This window comes from Salmo salar, chromosome 14 (assembly GCF_965601325.2).
Source record: "Salmo salar chromosome 14, fSalSal1, whole genome shotgun sequence".
Lineage (NCBI taxonomy): Eukaryota > Metazoa > Chordata > Actinopteri > Salmoniformes > Salmonidae > Salmo > Salmo salar.
The window spans coordinates 8,651,856-8,676,402 of NC_138304.1; the positions used below are offsets into that span (position 1 = coordinate 8,651,856).

A 24,547-nucleotide genomic window follows, 5' to 3' on the forward strand; every position below is an offset into this window, starting at 1 on the left:
ATGGGGAAACGTGTAGGGTGAGGGGGACATTTGCACCAAAGTTTTATTGAACCTTTACGCTTGCCTGGTAAATTTGGGTCAGCGCTGGTGACAGGTCACATGGACCAATACTGTCTGGATCGGACTGGCTCTTATTGCTTTTACTGTATGTTTGTCTCTTATTTTGTTCACGTATGGATGTTCAAATGAACCCAACATCTCACGTTTTAGAAGGAGAAACGTCCATGGAGTCATTTTCTCTCTGGTGAGTGTTACCTAATTTGTACTGTGCTGAGCTTGCTGAATTGCATATTGGCACCATCATTATTTACATTATTTACATTATTTTGATCCAATAGCTGTAGAGGATGGTTTGTAAAACAAATAAACAAACTGTTAGGGATGGAAAAGCCATCTGTTCTTTTCATTAAGAATAAATTCAGCACTTTTGGTTACAAACAGTGTGCAGACTTCTTTAAATTCAACACAGTTCATCTGATTTATCAAGCACCATTTTGAGTTGTTTCCGTTCTCTTTAAAGTATTCAGTCATTTTCCACTCACACAGTACAATATTCATATTTTTATTGTCAACAAAAGTCACAAACTGACTCAGTTGCTTGTTAGTCAACTGCTTAGGAATATAGATCGCAGCCATATACTTGCTTTCATGTATCCCACAGATGCATTTGATTGATCGGTTTCAGTGTACTTTCAATCTGTGTACATCAATCAATGATGTCACATGAAGTACAGAAAAGCTATGATTCAGTGGTGAGAGAGCATATACTTGTATAATTGGTTGAGAGAACTTACACTTCAATAACATGGCACTAGGTGGAGTGTAGAAAGAATGTGGACTATTGAAAGATTTGGTTTCAATGAGAGTCACAGATATATAACTCACATTTCTATCTGAAATCAGTCAGGTCCAACACTGAACTACATAATAGATATTCAAAAAAGGACATGTCAAATCTGCTAAATTGCAAACATTTAACCTATCTTATCCACTCGGTGGCAGTAATACCATATAACAGAACATGTTTTCGGACCATAGCGTTTTCTTTTCTTTTTCTACTCCATTAAAGGCCCAATGCAGCCGTTTTTATCTCAATATCAAATCATTTCTGGGCACCTTACTGTGATTGTTTTCAATGAAAATGTTAAAAAAGAAACAAAATAGCTTCTTAGCAAGAGAAATTTCTCTAACAATTCTTTTTTTAGGACTGTCTGGGAGTGGTCTGAGTGGGGAGGGGAAACTGAAAACTAGCTGGTTTGAAGCTCTCTTTTTTATTGGTCTATTAGCTAATTTACTGCCTGGTGATGTCATAAGTCAGGCCAAAACTCCTTCCCACCAAAACATACGTAAAAATGAAAATGTATATACAAATAATTTATTTTTCTTAGAGATATTGTCATGTTTCTTTTTATGTGTTGATTTATAAAAAACAATGTGAAACATGTAAGGAATGCATTCCCAGAACGTACTCAGTACATCAACTTTTCTTATAATATAGCCTTTTGGTGCCCTATGCAAGATTTGGTTGGGGGGCCCCCCACCTTGTGACAAAACAGTGGAGAGAAACATTTTAAAGTTAATATCCTGCAATTCCATACATTTTGCCATGGGGTGGAGAGAAATTATTGCAGTTTTAAAGCACGTTTTCTACAAATGTTGTAATGGGGCGAAGAGAACATTTAGCAATATTATAACAAATTTCATGCAATTCTACTCATTTTCCATGGGACAGAGATAATTTTTTGCACTTTTAAAGCAAAACATGTTTTTATTTTTTGGGGTAGATCAGCTTTAATATTGCAGATAGATTGTAGCTTCCATCAAAGTAATTGTCTGCATCATTTCTAATCCTCCATATACAGTATATTTTTTGTAAATATATGTCAGATTATAACGCAAAATATTGTTACCTGACATGGCTAATTGAGTGACTGTGACAACAGAGAAAAACAGCTGATGAACAACCAAATTTGGCTGGTGTATTGTACTATTCCTACTCTCAATAGTAAGTTGTGAGTCCCCCCACCTTTTTATAATATTCACAAATGACTCATTTAATTCATATATTTTGTCTCAAATATGTAATATCATATCTTTGTAGGAATTGCACCACAATCATTCAATTGTGTATGTCATATAAGGTATATAAGGTATCCCTTTACATTTAAACACGTATACAGTGTACCTACTGAAAATGGCAGATTTGGGCACTAATAAGCTCCTATGTAGTGGCTGTACAATATACTATACATGACGTCAGAGCTCTGGCTCTGCGCTTCACAGCACTGTGTGGGTTTTGACTGACAGCTGATCTGAACTTGAGCACTGAGCGACAAGAAGTTGCCTCGATCCCTCCCGGTAATAAGGCAACTTTTGCAAATGTTTTGTTGTCTGAGTGAGGGAAATGCTGTAAATTAAGATGGCTCAATATATTTTGAAAGATGATACGCTGAGGATTATAATAAATACTGCTTGGATGCCATAAAAGAAAGGCAGACATCTAAATGTCCACAGTCCAAATGTGCTCTTCACGTTTCCAAATCATAAAACTTGTGTCATATGCAGTGTCAACATTTCTGACACTATGTTTGATGTACAGTTACAAGATTACATGTCATCATACCCTGGGTTGTTCTGAATAGAATGAGCATATGTTTGTTTATTGTGTCGAAAATTTGCTGCGGCACACACACTTGAAGGCACTCATGACTCCTTTCTATGCGAACCCCAATTACGATCTGTTTCCCTGAATTGCCTTGTGAAAGCCTAACACTGTAATGTCGTATTTTGCAGAGATCTGTGGCCACTTGGAGACACCAGTTAGTCTCTTATGTTGTGACTACCCCACATTTTCCAGGAATAGTCATCATGTTACTGAATGTATGCAGAGTATATTTTTCAGATTTCGTTATCAACAAATGCGTCAAAGTACAGTAAATATAAAATGCACATAAATCAACAGTGTAATGTTTGGATTCAGTCTTGTCAGGTGAACTGTTGTGTACTCACATTTGGTCTAATATTTTTCCCATTGTCTCCAAACTGTTCCCTTCCAATTGCTACCATGGTTACGCATATGGTTTTCATATTTCTTCAGTAAGAATTTATTTAATTTAGCCCTATCCATATACAGTGCATTCGGAAAGAATTCAGACCCCTAGACTTTTGCCACATTTTGTTACATTACAGCCTTATTAAAAACATTTTTTACACACAATACTCTAAAATGACAAAGCGAAAACCGGTTTCTATACATTTTTGCAAGCGTATAAAAATAAAAAAAATTCAGAGCCTATGCTATGAGACTCGAAATTGAGCTCAGGTGCATCCTGTTTCCATTGATCATCATTGAGATGTTTCTACAACTTGATTGGAGTCCACCTGTGGTAAATTCAATTGATTGGACATAATTTGTAAGGCCCACACCTGTCTATACAAGGTCCCACAGTTGACAGTGCATGTCAGAGTAAAAACCAAGACATGAGGTCGAAGGAATTGTCCGTAGAGCTCCGAGACAGGATTGTGACGAGGCACAGATCTGGGGAAGGGTACCAAAGAATTTCTGTAGCATTGAAGGTCTCCAAGAACACAGTGGCCTCCATCATTCCTAAATGGAAGAAGTTTGAAACCACCAAGACTCTTCCTAGAGCTGGCCGCCTGGCCAAACTGAGCAATCGGGGGAGAAGGGCCTTGGTCAGGGAGGTGACCAAGAACCCTATGGTCACTCTGACAGGGCTCCAGAGTTCCTCTGTGGAGATGGGAGAACCTTCACGAAGGACAACAACCATCTCTGCAGCATTCCACCAATCAGGCCTGAAAACCAAGAGACACTTCTGGAGGAAACCTGGCACCATCCCTACAGTGAAGCATGGTGGTGGCAGCAAAATGATGTGGAGATATTTTTCAGCCGCAGGGACTGGGACACTAGTCAGGTTCGAAGGAAAGATGAACGGAGCAAAGTACAGAGATCCTTTATGGAAAAACCTGCTCCAGAGCACACAGGACCTCAGACTGGGGTGAAGGTTCATCTTCCAACAGGACAATGGCCCTAAGCACACAGCCTAGACAATGCAGGAGTGGCTTTGGGACAAGTCTCTGAATGTCCTTAAGTGGCCCAGCCAGAGCCCGGACTTGAACCCGATCGAGCATCTCTGGAGAAAGCTGAAAATAGCTGTGCAGCGACGTTCCCCATCCAACCTGACAGTGCTTGAGAGGATCTGCAGAGAAGAATGGGAGAAACTCCCCAAATACAGGTGTGCCAAGCTTGTAATGTCATACCCAGGAAGACTTGAGGCTGTGATCACTGCCAAAGGTGCTTCAACAAAGTACTGAGTAAAGGGTCTGAATACTTATGACAATGTGATATTTCAGTTTGACTTTTTTTATACATTTGCACACATTTCTAAAACCCTGTGTTTGCTTTGTCATTATGGGGTATTGGGTATAGATTGATTAGGGGGGGAAAAAACTAGTACATCCATTTTAGAAGGCTGTAGTGTAACAAAATGTGGAAAAAGTCAAGGGGTCTGAATACTTTCTTAATGCTCTGTAGGGCAATTCAGTGTATAGGGTTAACACAAATATATACAAATACACAACTGGCATATAAGGAAAAACATACCAGATCCTTATTAGATTACTTTTTAAAAAATGTCATGATTCTTTTCGATATGGGTTTCCACAGACAAGAAGTATGCTGGGTCTTTCTATTGGACCAGGAGGTAAGTTTGGAGGTGTGTTTGTCTGATGGAGCGACCTTTCACATTATGAGTATTCTCCCAAAAAGTCAGGCCAGATCAGTGTTTGTGAAGGAAATGGAATAAAGGAAAGGAAGACATTGAAGACTATTTGGGCATACTGAAATGTAGATGTGGAAGAGAGTCTGTTTGGGAATACCTTATATGGGCTCTCCTATTTGATGTTTTCACCACACCCTTGGTTTGACCTTTGACACCTCTGACTCATCCCACATGACCCCTGACCTTGTCCTCTGACTGGCTATTTATGACCCTCCCACTGACCCTCTTGTAAATGGAGGGAGAGGAGTAGGTGGACTGCGTCTGTGTGTGTCACGTCTACTCCCGCTCCTCCCCTGCGGCGTTCAACGTCGCCGGTATACTAACCACCGGTCCTGGGATTCATCATTACGCACACCTGGCATCAATCATTACACGCACCTGCACGTCATCATGATACTCACCTGGACTCCATCACATTCCTGATTACCTCCCCTATATCTGTCACTCCCTTTTGGTTCTTTCCTCAGTCAGTATTGTTCCTGTTTTTATGCTTAGACGCTACTGTTATGTTGTCTCGGTTCATGTTTGTTGTTTTATTAAATGTTTCCCCTGCTTCTCGACTCTCAGTGTCTCCGTTACAGAATACTGACTGACAACAGAAGGAGCAGGAAAACAGAATATCTCCCAGACAGTCGACGAGCAGGGAAACCTTCTAAGTCAACACCATGACCAGCTAGTACAACTGGGGACGGCTATGGAAGAGGTTCTTCGCAGTGTGCATCATCTCAAAGAACATACACTGGGTCGACTGGTTGTAGAGTGTCAGCACAACAGCCCATTCAGCAACCCGCTCAGGTCAGCGACGCCTGCTTGTCCCTCCCGGATAAATATGATGGCACCCCATCTAAATGCTGTGGCTTTCTACTTCAGTGCTTCCTCTACTTTACGCACAAGATGGGAGCTCCCACCACCGAGAGGTCCAAGGTTGCCACAGTTATTTCTCTGCTGACTGGGCGGGCGTTGGAATGAGTTTGACCAAGAAGGAGAGTGATGGAGTGCTGCATCAGATGACCTGGCCTTCACAATCACCTGACCTCAACCCATTTGAGATGGTTTGGGATGAGTTGGATCACAGAGTGATGGAAAAGCAGCCAACAAGTGCTAAGCATATGTGGGAACTCCTTTTAAGACTGTTAGAAAAGCATTCCTCATGAAGCTGGTTGAGAGAATGCCAAGAGTGTGCAAAGCTGGCATCAAGGCAAAGGGTGGCTACTTTGAATAATCTAAAATATAACGTATTTTTTTAATTGTTTCACACTTTTTTTGGTTACTGTATTATTCCATGTGTTTTTTCATAGTTTTGATGTCTTCACTATTATTCTACAATATAAAAAATAAAAAACCTCGAATGAGTAGGTGTGTCCAAACTTTTGACTGTGTGCGCGTGCGCATGTTTGTTAACTCCTTTCTCCTCTACTTAAGGTATGTTTGAACTGCTGTCCTTGGTGATCTCTGGGATGAAATCTATAATGGACAAAAATGAGGACTTTACGTTTCTTAAAAGCATGATCATGGAAAGGAGATTCCATCTACTTGTCAAGGTGAAACTGGCTTTAACTACTGTGATGTAATGGCAATGCTACAGTTATGTTATAGTAATGATATCTGAGAGTTTATCATGTACAATTACAGTATGTCATAGTGTGTCGCTATGGAAATGCAAGAGGGATGTACTGGGTAGTATTCACTAGGAACTAACCGGAAGCAAACGGTCTGAAACAGGGAGGGACTACCTGAACTTTTCAAAATCAAATTTTATTTTACACATACACATGTTTAGCAGATGTTATTGCAGGTGTAGCGAAATGCGTTTGTCTCTAGCTCCAACAGTGCAGTAATATCTAACAATACACACAACCTAAAAGTAAAATAATGGAATTAAGGAATATAAATATTAGGATGAGCAATGTCAGAGTGGCATAGACTAAAATACAGTAGAATAGAATACGGTATATACATATGAGATGAGTAAAGCAGTATGTAAACATTATTAAAGTGACTAGTGTTCCATTATTAAAGTGGCCAGTGATTTCAAGTCTATGTATATGGGGCAGCAGCCTCTAAGGTGCAGGGTTACGTAATCGTGTGGAAGCTGCCTAGTGAATGTTCCTGAGTGGCCAAATTATAGTCGCCTTGTTTCCTCATTTTCCCTTGCAGAACGTTTGGCTGTGGTGTGCACTAATGAATACAACAGATGTACATCATCCGTGATGTACTGTAATAGTAACCACCAGTGTCATAGCCTGACTCGTTCTCTTTCTCAGATCCACGCGAGGTTGAGGCGGTTTGGATCAAGGAATCCTGTCCCGGTCCGGGATAATGCAAAGAGTCTGGCCTGTAACGTAAGTCTTTCTCTTTGCACTCTTCCTTCAGATGGATGGATGGATGGATGGCTGGATATAATATAGATAGATAAAGGAAGAGATATTTTGCACAAGTGTCCCTACATAGAGTGCCTTGCAAAAGTATTCAGACCCCTTGAATTTATTCACATTTTATTGTGTTACAAAGTGTGATTAAAGTGTATTTAATTGTCAACTACACAAACTCTGTAATGTCAAATTGTATTTAAGGTTAATTACAAAGGAATTACTAAAACATAGTTGTTGCATACGTATTCAGCTCCTTGAGTTAATACATGTTAGAAACACCTTTTGGCATCAAATACAGCTGTAAGTCTTCTTGGGTAGGTCTAAGTGCTTTGCACACCTGGATTGTGCAATATTTGCCCATAATGATTTTTTTAAAATTCTTCAAGCTCTGCCAAGATGTTGGGGATCATGGCTAGACAGAAATGTTCATTTCTTGCCATTTAGACTGTAATTTGGCCACTCAGGAACATTCACTGTCTTCTTGGTAAACCACTCCAGTGTAGATTTTGCCTTGAGTGTAGGTTATTGTCCTATGGTAAATTCCTCTCCCAATCTCTGGTGTAAAGCAGGTTTTCCTCTAGGATTTTGCCTGTGCTTAGCTCCGTCCCGTTTCTTTTTATCCTGAAAACCTCGCCGGTATTTGCCGACGTAAAGCATACCATGATGCAGCCGCTACCATGCTTGAAAATAAGGAGGCAGTTACTCAGTGACGTGATTTTCCCCAAACATAAGGTTTAGCATTCAGGCCATTTAGCATTTTCTTGCAGTATTACTTTAATGCCTTGTATCATACAAGATGCATGTTTTGGAATATTTTTTTATTCTGTATGTTTGTATTTTCACTCTGTCATTGTGGAGTCACTACAATGTTGTTGATCCATCCTCAGTTTTCTCCCATTACAGCCATTGAACTCTGTAGCTGTTTTAAAATCACCAATGGCCTCATGGTAACATCCCTGAGCAGTTTCTTTCCTGTCCTGCAGCTCAGTTCAGAAGGACGACTATCTTTGATGTGTCTGGGTGGTTTAGTACATAATCCGCAGCATAATTATTAACTTGACCGTGCTTAGAGATATTCAGAGTCTGATTTGCTATTGTTACCCATCTAGCAATTGCCACCCTTCTTTATGAGGCTTTCAAAAACCTCCCTGGTCTTTGTAGTTGAATCTGTGCTTGAAATTCAGTACTTGACTAAGGGACCTTACATATGTTGTATGTATGGGGGACAGAGAAAGGGTTAGTCATTCAAAAATCATATCAACCCCTATCTATGAATTCATGTAACTTATTGTATGATTTGTTAAGCCACATTTTATTCCTGAATTATTTTAGGCTTGCCTCAACAAAGGGACTGACGCTATATTGTAGTTATGAATTTTGTGTTCTTTTTTTGTGTGTGAATTGTTCTGGCACTTTGACATTAGAGTATTTTGTATAGATTGAAATTGAATTGTCTTTTTTCTGGTCAACAATCACACTTTGTAACAATAACGTGAATATTTTTCATGACATCCATTGACTATGCAACTGAGGCAAAGCCTTGTTTTAGAGTGATATTATTTTACATTTCTCCTTTTTACAGAGTGACATCATGGGACAGTCTTCAGCATTAAGGTGCTAAAATAATTTCACCCCAAGTGAAATGTTTCAGCCTTGAGAACTACCATTAATGTCAACTCTATAAAGTGACACTGAGAATTCCCACTCTCCCATAATCCTCTACTTCACCCCTCCCCTTTAAGTACCTTTCCTTATCTCACTCCCGTACCCCACTGTTCTGTAGTATGTCCAATGTGGTCATCCTTACTTGTGTCTAACATGCAGAGTTTAGTAAACCGGTGGAAAAGATACAGTTGCAGTCAGTGACTCCTCATTTAATTTCACCATAGTTCCAATACCCCCCTGCCAATTTTCCTCTTTCCTTATGCCCTATCCTTGTTCTACCTCCCAGTCCCCTTACTCAATGTCCTGTTTGACAGCCACTCCAGGCCTGGTTTAAATCATCAATGTCTACTGAATAGGCCAAACCAAAGAGCTGTTTTTCTTCAAAATGGCTTCTGTTTGCTCACAGCGGAAATTAATGACCTTCAGGCAGACTTATGGATTCTTTGGTGTGTGCACATAACATCTTGAAGCACATACTTAGAAAAAGGGTTCCAAAACCAAAGGGTTCTTCGGTTGTCCCTATAGGACAGGCATTCCCAAACTGGGATACGCGAAATGCCGTCGGGGGTATGCCAACTTAAAAATGTAATTCACATTTGGAAAAAATAAATAATTCTTCACATTTTCAAACAGTACATTTATATTTTCCAACTGGCTATACATTTGGGTGGGATTTTCTTTCCTCGCCTGAGCTGCCTCGTTTCGCTGCCAAAAATAAAATTAAACCATCTAGTGTTCAGCGAAATAACACAATGTCAAATACAGGTAATCTAGTCAAATAATTAACATCCAATCACATTAACTGTTACTCTCTCGCGGGAAACCTTCACTCTTGCACAGACATTTAGAAACGAAACATGACAATTTGAAAAATAAGCCAAAGGAGTTTTTTTGAGCAAGAATTAAGATGACTTTTGAGTAGTAAGACATGTATGAAAGCAACAGATACCATTTAATAAGGGGCTAGAAGTGTCTATCGTGAGCTACCGAGTGGCTAGGACAGGCAAGCCCCATACTTTGTGGAGGACTTATTTGTTCCTGCGGCCGAGGATATGGCTGGGACAATGCTGGGGGGGAAAGGCCCAAAAAACTATACAATGTCTTCATCAAACAACACTGTTTCACGATGCATCAATGACATGGCAGGAAATGTTTTGAAGCAATTACTGCTTCGCATACAAGCAAGTGAATTCTATGCGTTACAGCTGGATGAGTCAACAGACGTGGCAGGCCTGGCACAGCTCCTGGTATATGTCCGTTACGTTGCACAGTTGACCCCTCTATTGCAAACCACTGGAAACCAGGACAATATGAGAGGATATTTTTAAAGTACTGGACAGCTTTGTGACATCAAATGGACTTTGGTGGTCAAGATGTGTTGGTATCTGTACTGATGGCGCAAAAGCCATGACAGGGAGACATAGTGGAGTGGTAACGCGCGTGCAAGCAGTTACTCCCGACGCCACTTGGGTACACTGCAGCATCCACCGAGAGGCTCTTGATGCCAAGGGAATGCCTGACAGCTTGAAAGATGTTTTGGACACTACAGTTAAAATGGTTAACTTTGTTAAAGCAAGGCCCCTGCACTCGTGTATTTTCTGCACTATACAATGATATGGGCAGCAACCATGTAACGCTTTTACAACGTGCGCTGGTTATCAAGGGGCAAAGTATTGACACGTTTTTTTAAATGAAGAGTCTAGCTTAAAGTTTTCTTTACTGACCATCATTTTCACTTGTCTGACCGCTTGCATGATGACGAGTTTCTCACACGACTGTCCTATCTGGGTGATGTTTTTTCTCGCCTGAATGATCTGAATATAGGATTACAGGGACTCTCCACAACTATATTCAATGTGCGGGACAAAATTGAGGCTATGATTAAGAAGTTGGCGCTCTTTTCTGTCTGCATTAACAAGGACAACACAGAGGTCTTTCCATCATTGTATGATTTTTTTGTTGTGCAAATGAACTCAAACTAACGGACAATGTCAAGTTATATAGCGAAGCACCTGAGTGAGCTGGGTGCGCAATTACACAGGTACTTTCCCGAAACGGATGACACAAACATCTGGATTTGTTATCCCTTTCATGCCCTGCCTCCAGTCCACTTACCGATATCTGATCAAGAGAGCCTCATCGAAATTGCAACAAGCGGTTCTGTAAAAATGTTATTTAATCAGAAGCCCTGCCAGATTTCTGGATAGGGCTGCGCTCAGAGTTTCTTACCTTGGAAAATCGCGCTGTTAAGACACTGATGCCCTTTGCAACCAGGTACCTGTGTGAGAGTGGGTTCTCGGCCCTCACTAGCATGAAATCTAAATATAGGCACAGACTGTGTGTGGAAAATGATTTAAGACTGAGACTCTTTCCAATACAACCCGACATTGTAGAGTTATGTGCATCCTTTCAAGCACATCCTTATCATTAACCTGTGGTGAGTTATTGACAATATTTGATGAACAAATAAGCTTTTCTATGTAAGATGGCTGAATAAAGAGAAAAATTATTGATTATTATTATTTGTGCCCTGGTCCTATAAGAGCTCTTTGTCACAACCCGGCTCGTGGGAAGTGACAAACTCACACTCATTCTTATGTTTAATAAATGTATCATATACATGTGTGGCAGGCTTACAATGACGGCAAAAAACAACATTTGAGTGCGTTGACCCTGGTGCTAGAGGGGGTACACAGCTGGAGGTTGAATGTTTGAAGGGGTACGGGACTATAAAAGTTTAGGAACCACTGCTATAGTAGAACCCTTTTTGGTTCCAGGTAGAACCCTCTGTGTAAAGGGTTCAACATGGAACTCAAAAGGGTTCTACTTGGAACCAAAACGGTTTCTACCTGGAACCAAAAAGGGTTCTTCAAAGGGTTATCCTATGGGGACAGCCGAAGAACCCTTTTGGGTTCTAGATACACCTTTTTTTCTTATCTGCCTTGGATGCATCTATGGGGAAACATTGCAACTGTCTTGAAGCAATAAGTTACAACAGTACCCCCCTAGACATCTTACCACAAAACACACCATCCTCATTGTTATATCAGAGGCTGCATACTGTGTGCGTGTGTCTGTGTGTCATAGTTGGCTGAGGAGCTGTGGACTCAAGTGGCTAGTGCTGAATGTTCAGAGTTGATCAGCCTGCTGTCCAACCCACACATCAAGGTGAGTCTCCCATAAAGGATATGAAAGTAAATAATGTCAGACTCTCTCATTCAGTCAAACACACGCCTCATTCCATTTCTTTTAGAGACACACATTAAGGCCAGGCACCAAACCCTAATAAGGTATTATTTTTCCCCCTTAATCATTTCACAATCAACTTTTACCAGAATGTGGACACAAATATAATAATTTTGGGGTTTGCAATTCTTCTGAAATATTGTATTAAAATGTGCAAATTTGGTGATATCTGTATATACTGTATTTGCACATTACGCAAATACCTTTTTCTGGAGACTAGATGAAAATGTTGGCTTTCATGTTGTTAAGACACTCCAGGACTGAACTTACACATAGCCGATTGTGGATAAATAGGCCTACTTTTTTCAACTTTCTATCTGTAAAAAATAAAACGTTTTATGATAACTACACAAATTGTGGGGAATGCAGATTCTTCTGAGGCTGAGAAAAATGAGTTGGCATGAAAATTAGCTTTTAAATTATGTGTGATTCAATATAGCGAGCTTTGAAATTATGGATGTACAGTGGGGAGAACAAGTATTTGATACACTGTAGAGGTCTGTAATTTTTATCATAGGTACACTTCAACTGTGAGAGATGGAATCTGAAACAAAAATCCAAAAAAAATCACATTGTATGATTAAGTAATTAATTTGCATTTTATTGCATGACATAAGTATTTGATACATCAGAAAAGCAGAACTTAATATTTGGTACAGAAACCTTTGTTTGCAATTACAGAGATCATACGTTTCCTGTAGTTCTTGACCAGGTTTGCACACACTGCAGCAGGGATTTTGGCCCACTCCTCCATACAGACCTTCTCCAGATCCTTCAGGTTTCGGGGCTGTCGCTGGGCAATACGGACTTTCAGCCCCCTCCAAAGATTTTCTATTGGGTTCAGGTCTGGAGACTGGCTAGGCCACTCCAGGACCCTGATGCTTCTTACAGAGCCAATCCTTAGTTGCCCTGGCTGTGTGTTTCGGGTCGTTGTCATGCTGGAAGACCCAGCCACGACACATCTTCAATGCTCTTACTGAGGGAAGGAGGTTGTTGGCCAAGATCTCGTGATACATGGCCCCATCCATCCTCCCCTCAATACGGTGCAGTCGTACTGTCCCCTTTGCAGAAAAGCATCCCCAAAGAATGGATGTTTCCACCACCATGCTTCACGGTTGGGATGGTGTTCTTGGGGTTGTACTCATCCTGCTTCTTCCTCCAAACACGGCGAGTGGAGTTTAGACCAAAAAAATCTATTTTTGTCTCATCAGACCACATGACCTTCTCCCATTCCTCCTCTGGATCATCCAGATGGTCATTGGCAAACTTCAGACGGGCCTGGACATGCGCTGGCTTGAGCAGGGGGACCTTGCGTGCGCTGGAGGATTTTAATCCATGACGGCGTAGTGTGTTACTAATGGTTTTCTTTGAGACTGTGGTCCCAGCTCTCTTCAGGTCATTGACCAGGTCCTGCCGTGTAGTTCTGGGCTGATCCCTCACCTTCCTCATGATCATTGATGCCCCACAAGGTGAGATCTTGCATGGAGCCCCAGACCGAGGGTGATTGACCGTCATCTTGAACTTCTTCAATTTTCGAATAATTGCGCCAACAGTTGTTGCCTTCTCACCAAGCTGCTTGCCTATTGTCCTGTAGCCCATCCCAGCCTTGTGCAGGTCTACAATTGTATCCCTGATGTCCTTACACAGCTCTCTGGTCTTGGCCATTGTGGAGAGGTTGGAGTCTGTTTGATTGAGTGTGTGGACAGGTGTCTTTTATACAGGTAACGAGTTCATACAGGTGCAGTTAATACAGGTAATGAGAGGAGAACAGGAGGGCTTCTTAATGAAAAACGAACAGGTCTGTGAGAGCCGGAATTCTTACTGGTTGGTAGGTGATCAAATACTTATGTCATGCAATAAAATGCAAATTAATTACTTAAAAATCATACAATGTGATTTTCTGGATTTTTGTTTTAGATTCCGTCTCTCACAGTTGAAGTGTACATATGATAAAAAATTACAGACCTCTACATGCTTTGTAAGTAGGAAAACCTGCAAAATCGGCAGTGTATCAAATACTTGTTCTCCCCACTGTATGTCCATTTAAGTGGTTACAATTCATGACATTTTGATGTAATATGATAAACTAACGAAAGTATAAATTTATCAAATATTTTAACTTTTTGAAAATACTAATTTTAATGGACCAAAATACAAAGAATAAGTAGATGCAAAAATGTAGTTTTAGTCTGTGGTGCCTGGCCTTAAAGTAATCTGTTCCTCCTGCCAATGTTATTGCATGCATGTAAACACAAACATGGACGCACCCACCCACCCACACACACACACCCAACCTCTGCTGACTAATCAGCAGGTGCTGTTTCAGTATAGCCTATAATTACTACTAACGCGCCCCATTTATTTGGGGAAAAAATGTATCCAGGTGTGAAATGTAGTTTTGTTTCCCCCTCCCTTCATCTTCCCTTTACACAAAGCTATTAGCATCTTCAAATTACCATCATTAGCAGCAAAGGAAACATAACCAATCATGTTCATTATTGTCATTACAACTGCAGCCAGTCTGCAGAGAAAGAAACTGAGTGAATTAAGGGAAAATCTAGGATTGGTGCAGCAATTTTTTGGACTTAAGTTATTATATATACCAATTGATTCTTGAAAAATAACAACCTGTTTGAATCCCATATTGCCCTTTAATGCATGTGTTTCTATTCAATCCTATTGACAGCATCTCAGAAGCACTAATATTCTGGAACTGTTCAGTCTAATTAAAAAGCAGACACACAGAGTGCCTGGTTTTCCAGGGCTGCAGTGGAGCTCCTTTATTAACGAGGGATTGTTGGCAGCCCAGGGATGCGTCCCAAATAGCACCCTACTCCCTATGGGCCCTGATCAAAGTAGTGCACTATATAGGGCAAAAAGGTGTCATTTGGGACAACCCAGGACTTCACTGCAGATTTATTTGGATAGTTTTAACGACCTGTTTGTTCCTGGCTCTCACTTGGTGGCACACGTATGCTTGTTACTGTTAACATTACTGGATGTTGTTTTTTTAAAACCTGTTATGAACTGACCAGTATTGTATTGGCCTTTTTATTCTCATCACTATGGACAGACGTATCACAAAGAGACAGACAGAGGGATAGATAGATGTTTGTATTCTCTCCTTCCTACCTGGACCAACAACCACTTATAGACACAGGGTGCAAAATGATTGACACCCTTGATAAAGATAAGCAAAAATTAAAAGTATAAAATAAATCATTCAAATAATTGACGTGTGCTTAGGGTTATTGTCTTACTGGAAGATTCACTTCCAGTAAGTTTCAAGTTTCAGCCTTCTGGCAGAAGCAACCAGATTTTTGGATAAAATATCTTGGTACTATGTAATGCTCTTGCCGTTGACCTTAACAAGGGCCCCAGGAACAGTGGAAGTGAAATAGCCCAATAACATCAACGATCCATCACCATATTTTACAGTAGGTATGGGGTTCTCTTCTGCTCATGCATTCTCATTTCCACACAAAATCCACCACTGGTGTGCGAGACCAAAGAGCTTTATTTTCATGTCATCCAACAAATGTTGGATGACATGAACAACAACATCCAACAACATCCGCTCTCTCCACTGGCTTCCAGTTGAAGCTCGCATCCGCTACAAGACCATGGTGATTGCCTACGGAGCTGTGAAGGGAACGGCACCTCCATACCTTCAGGCTCTGATCAGGCCCTACACCCAAACAAGGGCACTGCGTTCATCCACCACTGGCCTGCTGGCCCCCCTACCTCTGAGGAAGCACAGTTCCCGCTCAGCCCAGTCAAAACTGTTCGCTGCTCTGGCACCCCAATGGTGGAACAAGCTCCCTCACGACGCCAGGACAGCGGAGTCAATCACCACCTTCCGGAGACACCTGAAACCCCACCTCTTTAAGGAATACCTAGGATAGGATAAAGTAATCCTTCTAACCCCCCCCCCCCCCTAAAAGATTTAGATGCACTATTGTAAAGTGGTTGTTCCACTGGATATCATAAGGTGAATGCACCATTTTGTAAGTCGCTCTGGATAAGAGCGTCTGCTAAATGACTTAAATGTAAAATGTAAATGTAAACGGCTGAAGTTTGCTAAACGGCATTGGCACTTGGATTATAAAGGGAAAGGTAAAGAGGGATACCTAGTCAGTTGTACAACTGAATGCATTCAACTGAAATGTGTGTTCTGCATTTAACAGAGGGCTGCTTTAATCGACATCCACGTCTTCGGCGCCCAACCGGTGCTTTGGTCAGATGACATGAAAATAGAGCTCTTTGGCCATGCACACCAGTGGTGGGTTTGACGTCAAAATAAGAATGCATTATAGAAAAAGGCTCAGTGCCGTTAATCTCGCATGGTAAGGTATTGAAAACAAGGGTGTCAATAATTTTGACCCCTACATTTTTGAGAAATACAAATATTACTTGTTAAACAAAATCTATTTCTCTGAGCAACTGTGTTAGTATAAAATAATATGAATTCCTGTAACGGCTGTCGAAGAGATGAGACCAAGGCGCAGCAGGTACCTGAATACTCATACTTTAATATTATTATTTAAAGTGAGTAACGGGAAAAAACAAGAAACAGAACGACAGCTAACAGATTTGCAGGCTAAACAAACAGCAGTGCAAATACAACTACCCACAAAAACCCAAACCAAACACACACCTATATATAGGACTCTCAATCAGAGGCAACTAGAAACACCTGCCTCCAATTGAGAGTCCAACACCCAAACCTAAACATAGAAAAACTAAACTAGACAGAACGTAGAAATACATACAAAACACAAACCCTCTGCCACGTCCTGACCAAAACTAATACAATTACTCCCTCTGCTGGTCAGGACGTGACAATTCCCAATTCTTTTAACATACATTATAGCTCAATATTTGAATTCTTTATTTTATACAGTCCTTTTTTCTCATCTTTATCAAGGGTGTCAATAAATTCAGACCTCACTGTATATGAAAAGCTACTCACGCTGTTTTCTAACATCCTCTGTCCAGGGCCTTCTCTCTGTTCACGACATAGTAGCACAGAAAGGTTACGACCCCGAGCTGCCACCCCTACCTGATAACATCGAAGAAGAGGATGAGGACTCTGTGAAGATTATAAGCCTGTTCAAAAGCCAGGAGCCACTGGTGAGTGGATCATGGTCGTAGGGATGAATCCTTAATGGAGATCTCTAGTTAGGATTGTGCTCATGAAGCCTGAAATCAGTGCCATACGTAGGATATTTGTGCACCTCCATTTTGTATGATGTATAACATTTTTGTTATGTTACAAATTAAATAAAAGGATGTTGGTCGGGGATGATGTGTTCAAGCTCATCACTAAGCTAAGGATCCTGGGACTAAACACCTCCCTCTGCAACTGGATCCTGGACTTCCTGACGGGCCGCCCCCCAGGTGGTGAGGGTAGGTAGCAACACATCTGCCACACTGATCCTCAACACTGGAGCTCCCCAAGGGTGCGTGCTCTGTCCCCTCCTGTACTCCCTGTTCACCCACGACTGCATGGCCAGGCACGACTCCAACACCATCATTAAGTTTGCAGACGGCAACGATGAGACAGCCTATAGGGAGGAGGTCAGAGACCTGGCCGGGTGGTGCCAGAATAACAACCTATACCTCAACGTAACCAAGACTAAGGAGATGATTGTGGACTACAGGAAAAGGAGGACCGAGCACGCACCCATTCTCATCGACGGGGCTGTAGTGGAGCAGGTTGAGAGCTTCAAGTTCCTTGGTGTCCACATCAACAACAAACTAGAATGGTCCAAACACACCAAGACAGTTGTGAAGAGGGCATGACAAAGCCTATTCCCCCTCAGGAAACTAAAAAGATTTGGAATGGGTCCTGAGATCCTCAAAAGGTTCTACAGCTGCAACATCGAGAGCATCCTGACTGGTTGCATTACTGCCTGGTACAGCAATTGCTCGGCCTCTGACCGCAAGGCACTACAGAGGGTAGTGCGTACGGCCCAGTACATTACTGGGGCTATGCTGCCTGCCATCCAGGACCTCTACACCAGGTGGTGTCAGAGGAAGGCCCTAAAAATTGTCAAAGACCCCAGTCATAGACTGTTCTCTCTACTACCGCATGGCAAGCGGTACCGGAGTGCCAAGTCTAGGACAAAAAGGCTACTCAACAGTTTTTATGCCCAAGCCATAAGACTCCTGAACAGGTAATCAAATGGCTACCCGGACTATTTGCATATAAACAATCTGCCAATGTTTATATGACCCCTTTTCAAACAGTCCCATCTTTACCACTTGCCAGTATACCCCCCTATATACATCCCGGTGTGTAACCGGCACTGAGGGTGGGAGGGGTTGGAAACATGGGCAGGAATGGTACACCCAAGTGATCATTGTGCGTCAGGACGTCAGAGTCGTAGCACATAAGAGCCTAGTGTGTGCCAATGCTACTTCTCGATTATCGCTTTCAAGAAAATACTGCGATCATGTCTACGTCCCTTGGCGTGTTTTACTGTACCGCGATTTTTACCCCCTACACCTTTCAGATATAAAGAAGTTTGTATGGTAAAGATTGCAGGTTTTTGTCTACATATAAAAGGGGTAAAATAAGCAAACCAAATCATACGAATTGCCCTGAGGCCAGGTATCACGGCTGTTCGAAGGATCGGACCAAAATGCAGCGTGTTCGTAGTTCCACATATTTATTAAACATGAAACTGAATGCAATACACTTAAATACTTGAATATACAAAAACAACAAACCGTGACGCAGAGAGGAAAACAAACTACTCAAAAGATAATAACCCACAAACAGGAATAGAAAAACCCCTACTTAAATATGATCTCTAATCAGAGGCAATGAGGATCAGCTGCCTCCAATTAGAGATCAACCCCAAACAATGCCAACATAGAAATAGACAAACTAGAACTTAAACATAGAAAACATAGAACAACCCAAAACACCCCCTGTCACGCCCTGCCCTACTCTACTATAAAAAATGACATCTTACAGGGTCAGGACGTGACACCAGGTTGGCTCATGCTGCAACAATATGGGACATGTGCTGAGGGTTAAAGCCATAGAAAATAGCTTTTAAGAACATTCCTATTGTCATTTTATTGTAGTCTAGTCATAGCCTAAGTAGCTGAATGTTTCTGGGTGCTAAGGTAAATTGTAGTCACACAACCTAGTCCATGGAAGCCACACATGTGAAGGTGTAACCAGGACAAAAGCCTCAAGTTGGAAAGACAACATAAGGAGCAGGGTTACAGAAAAACCTTGGGGCTGCAAAGTCTGTCCATACTAAAGCTTTGGAGAGTAAATTCTTCCATATCTTTGCTGCCATATATCTACAGTGACACATTGCAGAGTTTGAGCATTGTTGTGTCTGGGTCTCTCTCTCTCTGTATGTGTGTGTGAACAATCGTGGTTGGATGGTATTTCTGGCCAATAATAGAAAACATACCGTTATGCAGACTGATAAGTATTACCAAACTTACACGTATGGAAGTTTAGTGCTAACATTTTTAAGACTGGATCTGTTTTATTGATGCAATATGCCGCCATCTTTCTGAGCCGTAATGCAAAGTTCTCCACCCTGACGTGACCTGATTGTTGGTAATGGCATAAGATGCTGTTTCCAATGTGTTTTTCCCCCTATTGATAACATCTGGTAAAAAAAATAAAAAGTGCTATAACCTCTCCAGCTATGTGATTATGTCCATTACCCACTCACAAAAGGGTTCTGTCTCTAAACAAATTGCAGTGGCAAATTAAGTGACATTTAAGGCCTGGGGTAACAGCATCAATGTTCATGGCTTTATTAGAAGATTGCTTATTGGGAGCAGGAAACAGTGAGCAGACATGATTGTTTTCTCTGTTATTAACATCACTGAAGACCTTGTTGTACCATTCCGTCTATCTTTTTGGCCCTCACTCACTTTCTCATCCCTCCTTTTTTTCTTCATGCTCCCTTTGTTTATCCAGCTGTTTTCTCTCTCTCTCTTTCAGGGGGCCACCATAAAGAGAGATGAATCCACTGGAGCTATAGTTGTAGCAAGGATCATGAGAGGGGGTGCTGCAGACAAAAGTGGTAAAAATAATTTAAAAACTGAATTGATGAACAATGAAATTGTATCAATAATATATTACATTGGGATGTGTGAAGCTTACTCCCCAGCCTGAAGTGTCCCCACTTGTGCCAGCAAATAGCTAGCTATTTGAGTGGGGCCAATTGGTAAGACACTTCAGGAGGGTGCTCACGTGTGCTTGCAAGGCAGAGTTCTTGCCAAGTATGGGCCGAATCAGGAGGAAATGGTACTCACTAAGCAAGCAGAGTGATGTCCTTTACATATATACAATGTAATAGCAGTGTAATCATACATTTATAAAACGTTTCAGAGAAATTAGTGCTCTTTAATCAAAGATATTTTGCAGGTCTGATTCATGAGGGCGATGAGCTAAGGGAAGTCAATGGAGTCCAAATGGAGGATAAGACACCGGAGGAAATCATTCCTATTATGGTGTGTGTGGTCTGTTTCAAGTCTGTAAGTCTGGCCAAGTGAGGCTAGTGTCTAGCTTAGATGTAATGTCCAAATGTAGATTTCCGCCTAAATAGACATACCCAAAAGTAACTGCTCTTCATGTGTAAATACATGATTCTGACATGCCCAAACTTGGTATATTTGTAAAGAAGACATCTGGGAGATTATGAGGAAATGATCAGAAGATAGATAGGAGTTACATAGTTCAGAATACATAAGATCAAGCACACACAAAATAACTTTTTTTTTTTTTTTTTAAGTAATCTTTCATTGACAAGCTATAAGTGAATTACTGATGCCCAGAGCTGGAAACACATCAGATGGCTTCCACAACATGTGAACAATATCAGAAAAAAACTGGGATTGATAGACCTAACAACTAGAAACGGGCAGATATTTAAGTGGCGTCAGTGCTATTAATTCCAGTGCTATTACACATTTACAATCCCTAAATGCTATTTGTTCAGTATAAAAACACAATTTCGACCAATACAACCTCACTCAAACATTGTGGTGGTGTTATGGGGTATCCAGGGTATATTCAAGTGTCCTTTCAACCTCTCCAAAGTGTCTGCATGTGATAATTGCACACTGGATGTGCCTAAAAGTTATTGTTCACTATAAAAACTACATTTCTACAACACCAACCTCTCTTAAACATTGTGGTGATGTCAGGGGACATACAGGGGATATCCAAGTGTTTTTCATCACATTTGTCATGCGCAAAGATATAGTCACTCGGTGGACATTGGATGTTGCCATTAAGTCATACATCATCAGATAACATTGGCAATAGGCTAGAATTGTTCTGAGCTATAGCTCCAACACAGACCAAATTGAAGCTTACCTTGTAAGATATTTGTTGTTTGGTGAAAACGTTGTGTAAAATAAACCTTTTGACTCTCAGGGCTGGTGATCAATAACGGTAGGTCACAGGCAGACAAATAAGACATCCTCATGATCTGTGGAGTCCCGGCTTTCGGTGTGAATCAAAGTATTCCGTATTTATTTTGTTTATGCTTTGCAACGCTAACCGGAATGTAGGTAGCAGCCATCTTGAAATGAGGTCATTGGCTTGGCCTGCCCTTATACATTCGTATGCCTATATATGGTAGTAAGACAACAACTATTTTAAGGCACAGAGCAATAGCCAAGATACTCAGCTTTCTGCAGACACCCTGCTTTTGCAGATATGAGCTACCATTCTCACACCAGACTGAATTGAATAAAATAAATCAAATAGGGTCCCCAAATATGGGAACTTTACATTTAAGAGGCTAGCTGCTTGTAAACTTGGATCATTGTATGTATTTGCTTGCATCACACATCCCTGATGTGTTTGTGTGGTCTAATGTGTACCTGTCTGTGTGTCAGTCAAGTCTACATTCTGTGATTATTTTTGTGCCAGGCTCAATCGCAGGGAGAGGTGACGTTTAAAGTGATACCGGTACCTGGCATCAAGGAAGAGCTGTCAGCCAATGAGACTATGGTAAAGCTATCGTGCTCTGCTTATATTGGTTCTTTGGCATTTCAGACAAATAACAGCATCAGAGTATGAGATAGCAACATGAAAACCATACACCACCTTCACAGCACTTTCTCCTAGGATGTTCAAGATGCTATTGTTGAATCATTGGTGGCAGGTAGCCCAGCAGTTAGAGCATTGGGCCAGTAACCGAACGTTGCTGGTTCCAATACCTGAGCCCGAGACAAGGTGAAAAATCTGCCGATGTGCCCTTGATCAAAGCACCTAACCCTAATTTGATCCAGGGGCGCCGTACTATTATTGCTGACCATGTAAATTAACATATTTCATTGCACGTATCTGGTAAAAAAAATTATGAAGTAAAGCTCTTGTGTTTTTTGTTGTGGTTCTCAGTTATTTGTGCGGTCGCTCTTTGACTACAATCCTGAGGAGGACCCTGCCATCCCCTGTAGACAGGCAGGGCTGGGCTTCAAGAGGGGGGACATCCTTCAGATCGTTAACCAGGAGGACGACACCTGGTGGCAAGCCTGTCGTCATGGTGACAGCAACTCCCGAGCAGGACTCATCCCCTCCAGGCAACTTCAGGAGAGGTGGGCCTCCATGTCCATGGTCAATCTATGCACAACCATTCATAACTACCCTCACATCAGCTTTGTGTTAGTTTGACTTGTTATGTAGTTTTCTTAACTCCAATCTTAACCGTTTTCTTAACTCGATAAAGTTATTTGACAGCAATACAAACCGCTATTGTATGTCTATATCACTTTGAGATGACATCTCAAACACTAGAACAGTACATGAATGTTCAATTAGAAGATGAGAACACAGTAAAGTCCCCAGTTTCTATGGTCTTTTAAATTTGAATGTTTTCACTCAAGCATGATGCTCCAGAAAGGTTTTAACAACAGTAAAAAAATAATTCAGTGTTGAAGGGGGGTCAACCTGGAGTTCTGAACCCTTTGATAAATTGAAACTATTTTTATTTTACTAGGCAAGTCAGTGAAGAACAAATTCTTATTTTCAATGATGGCCTAGGAACAGTGGGTTAACTGCCTTGTTCAGGGGTAGAACGACAGATCTGTACCTTGTCAGCTCGGGGATTCGAACTTGCAACCTTTCAGTTACTAGCTCAACACTCTAACCACTAGGCTACCCTGCCGCCCCGGCAGCTAAATTGAGGTTTGAGGAACATTATCCCTAGTCTGATCCATTATGGCACCAAAATTGTTCACTCAGGTAAATGGTACTCTATAAAATGGCATAACTGTTCTCTTTTTCTTTCCTTTAGGAGAGTCGCTCTCCAGCGGCCCAAAGCCTTATTTAAACCTCAGAGAGTCCCAAAAAAAGTGACAGGTGATGATCTCTCCAATAAACCCCCACCTGCATTGAGTAAACAGTCATTTAACACTCTCCCAGGACAAAGGCTGAAGGTCTAAGGTCATACCTGAAGGTCAAGGTGAAAGTCACACGTCAGGGCAATGCCACATGTGGAAGGGAATCCCTTAGGATCGCACCAAGGTCAATCCATAAAGAATCTCAGAAAAGGTCCTAGGAATCCTGTTAAAACCTGTGTTAAGACATAGCTTTTATTTTTACCCATAAGAGTATTCTCAGCACTTACAACCAATGTTCTATTCTGTTTGGATACAGGTCCAGATCTGAGTTAAATGCACAATACTTTCAAATACTATACTGCAATACCATATTACTTATCACATTTTCACAAGGAGTAGCTCAGTTAATCAGTTAACATACTCAAGCACTATGTACTACGTCAGTGTTTCCCAAATGGTAGCAACTGATGGGTCTTGAATAGTTAATCTAGGGCAGTGGTCCCCAAACTTTTCTTAGCCGAGATCACTTTCTGAGTCAAAATGAAGGCTGAGATCTGCCGCTCAGATTTTTTTTAACATGACTTAAAAACAGTTCTGTAGCAATGATGTTTGTAGTAGGCTATATGCCCAGTACATTATCACTGCATATTGGATATGCTTGAATTGCCATGCCAATGTTGTTCTTCTTATACTATTTAATAAATTATATTTCAAAACTTGAGGTATATGATCATACCGGTAATAGATAGATCATCATTTGTTGTGTTACTTGTGAGACAAAGCTGAGTGAGCATAAATTTAAATGATGTGCTTTCTTTATTTTACTGGACTGATTGTGCCTGCATCTGATTGCCAGTCTCAGCGGAGGGAGAGCATCAGAGGGTCCACCTCTCACTGTCGAGCCGTCCCTCAGCTCTCTCCTCTCCATTAATAGTGAAGGCGGCTAGGCGAACCGAACAAATGCGCTTGCATACTCCCTTAAAAGAGCTTCACTTGAAAAATAATTAAAAGTGGCAATAGTACTGTTTGTCAATCTTGAGATGCCATAGCCAGTATACACTTCCTCAAAGTAGTCAGAATTATTCTAAGATAACGCAAGAAATCTGTCATTAATTTTGACGTTTTTGT

General features: G+C 41.2%; 1 protein-coding gene and 1 long non-coding RNA gene across 2 annotated transcripts in view; one reads left to right on the plus strand and one right to left on the minus strand.

The window, feature by feature from the left end:
• The first annotated feature begins 4,530 nt into the window (after nt 1-4,530).
• The window catches only part of mpp7b (MAGUK p55 scaffold protein 7b), a 59,941-nt gene continuing 39,924 nt past the window's right edge, over nt 4,531-24,547 (plus strand). Inside the window, exons 1-9 of the mRNA XM_082960715.1 lie at nt 4,531-6,340; nt 7,064-7,141; nt 11,924-12,004; nt 17,081-17,215; nt 20,067-20,148; nt 20,493-20,578; nt 22,008-22,088; nt 22,479-22,675; nt 23,374-23,438. Of these exons, the coding sequence (XP_082816841.1) occupies nt 6,224-6,340; nt 7,064-7,141; nt 11,924-12,004; nt 17,081-17,215; nt 20,067-20,148; nt 20,493-20,578; nt 22,008-22,088; nt 22,479-22,675; nt 23,374-23,438 (922 nt within the window). The 5' untranslated portion in view covers nt 4,531-6,223. The remainder of the gene's footprint in view (nt 6,341-7,063; nt 7,142-11,923; nt 12,005-17,080; nt 17,216-20,066; nt 20,149-20,492; nt 20,579-22,007; nt 22,089-22,478; nt 22,676-23,373; nt 23,439-24,547) is intronic.
• LOC145860321 (uncharacterized) lies at nt 18,738-21,665 on the minus strand. Its single transcript, XR_014380298.1, has 2 exons — nt 21,447-21,665; nt 18,738-20,133 (listed from the first exon to the last, which is right to left on the minus strand). It is a non-coding gene; the product is annotated as an uncharacterized LOC145860321 (long non-coding RNA).